Below are 10,219 nucleotides of genomic sequence, written 5' to 3'. Positions count from 1 at the left end.
ATAACCTATCAGGATTCATGTAATATTCATCCAAGAATTATCAATAAAAAAATTTATATTCTTCATGGTATCAAAGCTCAAGTTCTATTGAGCACATCGATCATAGTGCGTCGTTCTTTCTTGATGGTACCATTGTCATCGCTGGACCTAATTTTTTTTTTTTACTTTATTATTACTACAGCTTTCTTCAATAAAATCACACCCCTTCTATATCTCTACAAATCTCCCACATCTATACATTCATCTCTTATGATCTCATTTTTTTTTTTTTAATAAAAAAAAAATCTCCCAACGAAAGTTCTTTCATTTAAATCGCACAATCTTAATTTATTTGCTTTTGGAAAAGATCATGACAAGCCTAGTCTTGTAAACCACCGACTCCAATAGACTCAAAAAAAAAAAAAAAGGAGTGAGATGCAACAGTGATGAAATTCACAGACAAGCGATGACTATCAAGAATCTAATAACATATCACTTAATAAGATCAAGAGAAATTATTCGTTGAAGTCAATTGCATATGCTTTCTTCAAAGGACCATGCAATTGCGGGAGGATGTTAGAGAACTGGATGCAAAATATTATGATACATGTGATACATTATATCATGTCAATGTATCTCATCTCAAAAGAAAGGGAATGTTGGAGAATAATATATATAACGATATTCTACATTAAGAAGTTAGGGCTAGTTTCTCATGCCAATTTGATGAATATCCTACATTAAGATATTATACATTAGCAATATCAATAGCAACTTCTCATGCCAATTTGATGATGAAATAATGCAAAGCTATTATAACGAACTCGATCGAAAAGCTCATAGCTTCTCATAGAGTCATTTCGATTACTAATTTACATTTAGGAGAATAATCACGAATGAAAATAGAAAAAATATGAGTGAAAAATGATAATAACAATACCAAAACTTCTTTGTTCCATTTAACAATCTTTTTTTCTTTTTTTTCAAAAAAAATAGTCAATAAAATACTAAAATACAATGTAGCATTAGAAATTTCAATGAATTTATTGATTTCTATTTATCTTTGAACCAATATTGTCGGTTGATATGACAGTCCAATTCAATGAAATGAGGATAGAATTTGATTTGATTTAACATGAGAAATTGGATGGTATTTTTCGTTGGATATCAAGGGATGACATGTTGTGAGTAGGGATTTGGGTTACTATGGAGATCTGAGTCAACTCATCAAAGGGTAAACTCGATGGCTTGGTCACAAACCAACCATGGGTTCGGATCTCGATTGGTCGGGTGAATATCAGGTCGAGAAATGTGGTAGAACCGTTCAATCAGTCTAAATCGCTAACAATTAAGGATTAGGTTAAAAGTGGTTAGAATCCTGATAAAGGAAAATGTGAAAAAAGAAAGAATGTATAGGGATCGAATATTTATTAGATACATTCCCAAATAATCAATTAAGATCTACCTTCTAAATTGGATAAGGGTAAAATCGGTAGTAAGATCAAAAGTGATCTTAATACATGGACAAAGACATTAAAATGTATGAAATTCTTCCCTTTTAAACTCTACACTATTTTTGTACTAAGGTTCTAACTTGGACGTTGGAAAGTTGTTGTTGCAAGCACACCTAAGGACGATGAGTGAAGATTGCGAGGCATCGTCACAGATCCCAAGATAGTGCAAGTTTTTGCATTTACAAAAGATACGAAATAGAAAGAGATTTTTTAGAACCCCGAAATGAAATAGAGTAAGAACTTATTTTGAAAAAAAATGAGCGTTATTTGAAAAAAATAATTTATAAATGTAAATGAGTTTTGTTATGCCAAGATTTATATCTTAGCCTAAGATATAGAGAAGATGTAGGGACACTTTTATAATTTTAATAAATTAATTGATAAAGATTTGCATCAACAATACACACATCTCTTATTATAATGAATAATGATTTTCTAACTCCCACTCCGACAAAAGAACCATGTATTTCCTCGAGATGCACAATTGCACATAATTATGGGGGTTTGCAATTGTGTATCGTGAGAAAAATCAATGGTTTTATGCATTGCCACGCCAGGGGAGTATGGGGTGGAGTATGTCAAAGAGGAGTTAGATTATCTCGACTCTATTACAATAGTAAATACATATTGTCAAGAAATTTTAGACTGCGTATACTAGTGATATATGGGCCACGAACAATTAAGATCTCTCTTTCTTGATTCACTTGGTTTGAAAATAAGTAAATAAACCAAAAGAGAAAGAAGCACAAAAAAGAAATCAAACTAAAATCCATGAATATCATCGAGGTGAAGCCAAAATTTTGGTAACACATTAACCCCGATGTTCTGAATGGCAAGTTTAAGGAAATACCACTGTCCCATGTAAGAAAGGTCAATCATCCAACGAGGAAACATAAATCTTACTCAGAAAGAAAATAAGTTTTTTGACCTATTCCTTCCTAATTGGGTGAGGGCTATAATTATGAGCTTCGATGAAAATAAGAATTGTGATGAATGCATGCGGTAAATCACATGTGGTTGATGTGGCATGGGCACAGAACTATAAATATTTTTCTTTGAGATATACAAGCTAAAAAGATCCGCGGTTCTACGCCCTTGCCACATCAATTGCATACAAGTTGCGTATGATTTATCGCGTGATTCATCATTACTCATGAAAATAAAGATATACAATTTTTGCAAAATCTGATTGTTACTTTACTAAAATGGATATTGACTTGATCGTTAGATATTTCACTTAACAAGGTAGTCCAAGTACTCATGGGAGATCCAATTTGTTCAAAGCATAGAGGGGGAGTTGAAAATTCCTCACACATAATTTTTTTAGGGTATGTTTGATTACACATGGAAAATAAGGTGGAAAATCAATTTCCATGAAAAATGACATTTTTCAAGTATTTGATTGCACATATCTATGGAAATTTATTTTTCACCTCAATCAAAAAGTCCACCAAAATATGAATTTTACTTTCCCACCCATATGGGTAGAAAAGTGAAATTCACTCATATTTTCCATCCACAATTTTTCCCCACTAATATTTTCTTCTTCCCTACCCCCACCATCACACTAATCTTGTCGTCGTCACTGTTGCCGTCATCACCATTTCTGACCACCTACTCTCTCTCTCTCTCTCTCTCTTCTTCTTCTTCTCCGTCGCCACCACCACTACCATGTTCTCCCCTCATCCTCCTCACTTACTTCTACCACCACCGTCGTCACCACTACCACCACTGCTACATCCTCCCCCCTTCCTCTTTCTCCTCATCTTCTTCTTCTTTTTCCTTATATATTTTTTCATTATTTTATCCAAATAAAATCACACAATAGAATTTGATTTTCCAACCCTATCTATTTTTTATCATTATATTTTTTTTTTTATGAATTTCAAATTCCATGGAAAGTCACTTTCCATGCAATCAAACATATCCTTATTATTTAGTTGTCTAGATAACCTTATTGTGGCACATCCATCAAAGGATTTTTGTCACTCATATAATACTAATCCCATCTTATAAGGTCGGCATCTCAGATTATCTTTATCATGAGTATTTAAAAAGTCAGAAATTATCTTTTTTTATGTCTCTTAAAGTGACATCTGGTTACATTAAAATATAAATTTTATTGGTCGGTGCCTCCTGAACTTTAAAATTATATTTTTGCCCCTCAACTTTAAAAATATCTTCTAGATTTTTGTTGAGATAGTTTTAATCATTTCTTAAGTTATGACTAATTTTATGTAATATTCTTATTAATTTTTAAAATATGTTTTATCTAAATAATTTTGTATTAATAAGATGTGCTCTACTAATCATAAAATAGAAAAAAAATAAAAAAAAAATAAAAAAAAGTAATACCATTACTTAAGCAGCCAAACAGGTGCACTAGCCGTAATATTATTGAAGTAAAAAAAATGTCCACACTTGTTAGATTCAAAATGAATCATTCATTTATTAGTAATCCCATTAAAACTGGATCATTCAAAATAGTGGACCACTTGGTGAATGCTTATGCCATACTTTAACAAAGTTTTAAACTGTCAAGCTCAATGGTTGGAGAAATCCAAACGTGGGTGGTCCATTTTCCTGCACCACATACTTCTGTGATGCTTCCTCTATCCTCTATTGCTAATTGCTATCGAATGAATGTCATCGTATTTACATTGGCAGGTCAACATTATAATTTTGATTTCTCAAGCAATAATGAACCAAACTCGTTTGTGGATTATCAACGGGTCATGATCAAATCCATCAATGATTCAGCATACTAACAAGAGGTTTTTGAGTAAGATTTTGTAACATAACTCTCCTTGAAGTTGATCTACATTTTGTGGTTATGGAACAATTATTGCCGTGTTTCTTGAGACTGTGTGCTATTTACTATTAATAGAGCTTATAAGATTCACAATTCTTTCTTAAATTTGGCAATCAGGATAAGGTTTCAGTTGAGAGTGAATGATTGAGTGAACCATTACCAAACGAATAAACGCTAGCGACATATCTATATCCTCCCCCAGTCCCCACCTCTCATCTCATAATGTATAAAATATCTCTTTCCCCTGGCCTACCTTATCCATATTCCTTTGTAATAATTGTGAAATTCCATCAGTACCCTTTAATTAATGCTTTCTCTCAGACGTTACTTGAGGCTATTTTGGCCATACAGAGCCTAATCTGCTCACCATGTATGACTACCATAAACTTAAAAACTTTGAGGGCCCAACGTAGCTGTTTTCACTTTCAGCGATAAATTCAGATACATATCCAATAATATAAAATATAACTATTTTATATCAAATTTTAAATTATCAATTATCAAAGAGTGCTGATCATGTTCTTCGGAGAACTACTGGTTTTCATGATTTTAAAATGGAGAGCTTCTATTAAAACACCAGCTTTTACTTAGAACACATCATTCCTTTTGAAGTAAAATGATGGTTTACATGTTGATTGGTGTCTTTTAAGTAAAAGTTGTTGTGCCAATAGAATCTCTCTTTTAAAAATTATCCCGGCTTGAGTCCCTTGTGAATGAGATGAGACGTTCTGTTGTTTCATCATCATCATCTTCTTGATTCTCTAATATGTGAAAATAGATCATTTCATTTGATATATTGAGATGAATTATTCATGGATCAGACGAGAAACATGTTCCCAAAATAGAAAATCATTGGTAAGTGTAGAGGTGATTTTGAGTTATCTCTATCAACTTTGTCCTGCAATCCTGATGGAATGCTCCTTAGTCGTCTTAGCACTAGTGTGGTACCTGCCAAAATTCCTCTTATGATCAAGTAGATTTAACAAAGAAGAATACTCTCTATTGAATGGAAAGAAAAGAATTCCCTCTCCCTCGATCTTGGTTCTATTTATAGGTTTTGCCTTTGAATTTGGGTTCCTGATTTTGCTCCTCTTTATTTTGGATCAGATCATGGAAGATCCCATGATCTGTGGGATCGAAATAGAACCTTTCCTTTACTAGTTTCATGATTGTTGGGATTTTTCCTTAATCTTCGAAGATTAGATCCTCTAAGCCTATCTCGGTTCCCTTGTTCTATCATCAGGAAAGAAACATAATCCAACTTTGTCCTGCAACTGAGAAGGATTAGGTTGTATGACTGATCTAGGTACCACCTTTACGGAGTTCTGCCTAACCCCTTTTCTTTGGCCAGAATTTGGACATCTGTTCAGCCCAGATCTGTTACAACTTTTATCTTCGTTCTACAGTAAGTTATCCAGATGACACATGTCATACTCATTTGGGTCCACTAACATGTTTGGCCCACTATATTGTAGGGGTGCAACTTAATTCGATTCAAACCGAGAACCGAACCAAACCATGAGTTTGGCTTGGTTTGGTTTGGTTTAAATTGATATCGGTTCGATTTCAGATTTACAAAATAAAGAATCGATGGATTCAGTTTGATTATCTGTTTGGACTTTATAAATAATCGAACCCAGCCAATAATCGAACTAATAGGTCCTTTTAAAATAAAATTAAGATTTTTAAAAACCCTAACTCATCTCTTTTACTGTCGTCTCTCTCTGGGCTGCCGACTGCGGGGTTGTGGACATATCATCGTCTCTCTCTTTCTCTCTCTCGTGCGCACGCGTCTCTTGCAAGAAGAGGTGGGTTGCAGGCTACGGGTTGCTTCTCAACTCCGGCGGCTAGCGAATCTCTTTCTCTCTCTCTCTCATCTCTTGCAAGCAGAGGTGTGGCTGCGGGCTGCTGGCTGCCTGCGAACTCTGCTGGTTGCCTGCGAACTCCGCCGGCTGGCGGATCATCCTCTTTCTTTCTCGTCTCTTGGAGTTGAAGAACAACCAGATTGTGTTGGTTTGTTCTTTGATCTTGTCCATTGAAGCTGTTCTTCGAATTATTCCAATGGAGAAACGAAAGCTTGATACTATCTTTGCTGATGTACTATTGGTCAAAAATTTGGGTTCATTTGTACGCATCCGATGTTTGGACCAGAGAGTGGGAAGAATGGATGGATAGGATTGCCATTTGTGTACGATAAGATTCGCATCTCTGCTGCACAGGATCTAAAATGCCCCCAATTTCTAAGCATCTTTGAGAAAGATGTTAATATTTCTAATTATATTAATTAGTCGCATTTTCCCTGAAATTATAGAGATAACTTCTTTTAATTTTTTTTATTAAACAAAATTTCTATTTATGTAAAGATATGTAAAATTATTTTTTATCTAACACATAAATTAATTAAAATTTTAAGAAATATAATGTTTTAGATGACATTATCAAACTTCAAAATTATGCATGAACCAATTATTATTTTTTTATTAAAAATATTTATTTAAGAAATTTTTTGGCAACCCATAGAACAGAATCGAATTAAAGTCGATTTGAGTTGGTTTGATTCTAGACCAATTTAGTTCAATTCTGATTCTCATATAATAGAATCGACTTTAGTGGATTCAATTTTGATTTTGCTCTAAACTAAACCAACCCAAACTAAGTTGCACGCCTACTATTTTGTTATCTTGAAAATAAAATCCTCATTCATTGATTCTAACACTTTGTTTCGAAAATTAATTTGAGTAGACGTGCGAAAACACGCTTTTATTGGATATGATATGTTGACACATGGCATGCAAAAAAAGACTGTGGTATGTTTCTAGCCAACTCCGTGTAGTACAGGATCTAGATTCCGAATCAAGACAAGGTTGTCGATTGTGTACATATAAACAAGAATTGTCCAATATCAAGAGAAAAGTATATTGCTGAGTCATACAGTACACTTGCAACGGATAAGCATGTCCGTGAAATTAAATAATGACCTTTCTTAACCCAGAACAAGATCAACCCTAGTTAACCTTATCCTTATATAAAGCTCATATTCCATCTAAATCACACCAAACAACTCCTTCTACTACTCTCAGATCATGGTTGCCGCGTCCTCTACGTTTATTGGCTCTTCTCCCCATTTCTTCGGCCAAACAATCGAAATCCACACACCTGCTTCTGCTGCCTCGGCGTGTGTCAGATTCCGGTCACCTCGTTTCTCTGCTACTTACACCTCAACAAAGAGGGCTTCATCTCCGTTCCAGTCTTCCAAGATGGCTTCTACAACTATCTCGCTATATGAGGTTCTTGGTATTCCGATGGGTGCCACGTGTCAAGAGATCAAGTCTGCGTATCGGAAATTGGCTAGAGTTTGTCATCCAGATGTCGTTGCGATCGATCGGAAAGACACGTCAGCTGATGAGTTCAAGAAGATCCACGCTGCGTACTCGACGCTTTCCGATCCCGCTAAACGCGCCGACTACGATCAGAAGCTATTTAAGCGGCATCGGTCGTTTAGTTCTCCGTTTGCCACATCAGCATCTTCGTCTATGTCTTCAACGATGTCCGGATTTTCCGGATATACTCGCCGGACTTGGGAAACCGATCAGTGCTGGTAGTGAATCAGACTCATTTAATCAAGATTATAGCCTATTTAGTCGAGATTAAGCTCAGCGAAAATGAAACAGAGACGAACCTAATTTTTCTTTCTTTTTCATACAAATTCGAAGCCTCTGTGTGTACATTTGAAGCCTAGTAACCGACAAATTACAAACATGTACTGTAAAACGGAGAACAAGATCCTCTCAGATTAGGAAATCCGATAGTCATGTGCTGTCTGATCAGATTTCCGCATGAGCGGTAAGACAGATCAAGGACTATTGGGCGCCACTGATGTTACAGGCGCAAGTTGAAATGATTTAGCTACGATTAGTATTGAATGATGTGTAATTAGCTTTAATTTGTGAATAATTACAAATGCAATTTCAAGGACTATGCTTCCTCTTCTTTTCTTTTCTTTTCTTTTTTTTAATATACTTTTTTTAAAATCTTTTTTCGTATTAGTCTTTATTAGTTGTTCAAGATAGAGAGTGAGAGTGGTTTGATGCCGTCCGATTGTAGATCTAGAGACTAATGATGTAAAATAGTAGAGTGTGGATTCGTTGACCTGGCAATGTTTTTCTTTTGTATTAAATCTTCTTTTGGTGAATGTATGTGGAGTGCAAGAGTTGAAAATTGAGATAGAGAGATGAAAGTGGTTGTCAACATCGCTGATTATAGGGAGGAAAAGTTTACTCTCTAATTTCTATTGGTATATTACCCTTGTGACACTAAAGCTTCTGGAACATTTACAAGCTAATCTTGATTTAAGAAATTAACAAACAACTATATTCAATCTAAGATGAAACTATTAGTGTAAGCAAAAGTAAGCGATAAATCTGTAGCACATATGATAATATATGTGTCGTCTCGAGATTTGAAAAGGTAGGGTTAAGGTCAAACTCATGTCCATACCCAAAAAAGATTGAAAATTGTGCTATCTCGAGATATTCAAATCCGATTTGTGGAATTATGTGGATGGTTTTGACCAAATTAATTCCCATGAAGGTGGAAATAATTCAGGAACGTAGTTACCTTGAAGGATCTACAAAAATGATAATCATTAATCCTTAAGATCATGAAAATGATTAAGAAAATCATGTAGAAAATGGAAGAAGAGAAATAATGCATAAAGGAAGAGATAAAATAGATAAAGAGACTTAGATAATTTGATCATTTTTTAAAGTGTAATGATTTTTTTATGCCCCCTCTTATACACGCCCCCCTACGCTCCTATCATAGAATCGTAGATCAATTGTCTCGGAACACGCATAATCATAAATCATTTTTTTTGTGTATCCTAAGACAACTAATCTACGGTTCTGTGATGGGGGCATAGGTGGACGTCATATTATCACGAGCTTTTTTTTTTTAACGTGAGCAATCTTTTTAATTTATGCATCAAGTCCCTAGTGTTAACCAATCAAATACTCTAAAAAGATTGATATATTGGAAAGGAGGAGAACTATGAAGATAGGAAAATCTTAAATAGTTTTTTTTTTTTTCATTGTATTTTACACTGCATTAATGGGTGGTCATAGATATGTTTTCTTGATATACGAGTGGAAAGCATCTATGATTATGTGTGACGATTCATGAATATAAGTCGGGACAAAAGTAGTAAGGAGTTAATGAGGGCAATTGCCCTCATAGAAGTTTGAGATATCCCTATACTTTCAACTAATTACAAGTCTTATTTGTCCCGTCCTCAATATTTTAAAGATAACGGTGCCTCTTGACTAGGCACTCTCTCATAAATATAAGAAGGTCATGGGATTTAATTAGATTGACACACCCACCACTCTCCCTTACTTATAAAAGTAAAAAATAAACCTAACACTCTGTTACCATGTTAATTAACTAATTACTCTGGAAGATTGATCTATTAACAAAGAGGAGAATTATGAATACAAGATAATCACATAACTTAATTAGAATATAACACACTTGAAAGTGGAGGAAAATATACACTTTAACACAATAAATAATTTAATATGCCTAAAGATGAAAAAGATAATAAGTGAAATCGGAATAGTACACGACATAATCATATGGGATATCAGTGATTGAAAGATAGAATACCACCCACACTAATAGCTAATAGAGCCGCTTAAATCTATAATTAAAGAAGAGGGGTTTGGAAGGTTATAAGATTCTAGAAGATAGGTGGGGGGCATAATCGCTATTTTTGCGTTCTTTTCTTGGCATTTTGGCATCAAGGCATAGCACATTAGTCGCACCAGAATGCTTTTGAAGTCGTTGACGATAACGATGTTTAGGATGCTATATGATAGACGCGTACGACTGTCTGCCATCATTGACCGTACACCAT

General features: G+C 34.6%; 1 protein-coding gene across 1 annotated transcript; it reads left to right on the top strand.

The window, feature by feature from the left end:
* The first annotated feature begins 7,336 nt into the window (after positions 1-7,336).
* LOC147408755 (chaperone protein dnaJ 11, chloroplastic-like) lies at positions 7,337-8,283 on the top strand. The gene has a single exon (XM_086421563.1). The coding sequence runs from the start codon at positions 7,389-7,391 to the stop codon at positions 7,905-7,907; it is 519 nt and encodes a 172-aa protein (XP_086277689.1). The 5' UTR covers positions 7,337-7,388; the 3' UTR covers positions 7,908-8,283.
* The last annotated feature ends 1,936 nt before the right edge of the window (positions 8,284-10,219 follow it).

Source organism: Akebia trifoliata, chromosome 2, assembly GCF_017979445.1.
Source record: "Akebia trifoliata isolate Shusen 1 chromosome 2, ASM1797944v1, whole genome shotgun sequence".
Taxonomy (NCBI): Eukaryota; Viridiplantae; Streptophyta; class Magnoliopsida; order Ranunculales; family Lardizabalaceae; genus Akebia; species Akebia trifoliata.
Note: the sequence above shows the minus strand (reverse complement) of the source record. Positions and strands in the feature narration are given on the sequence as shown.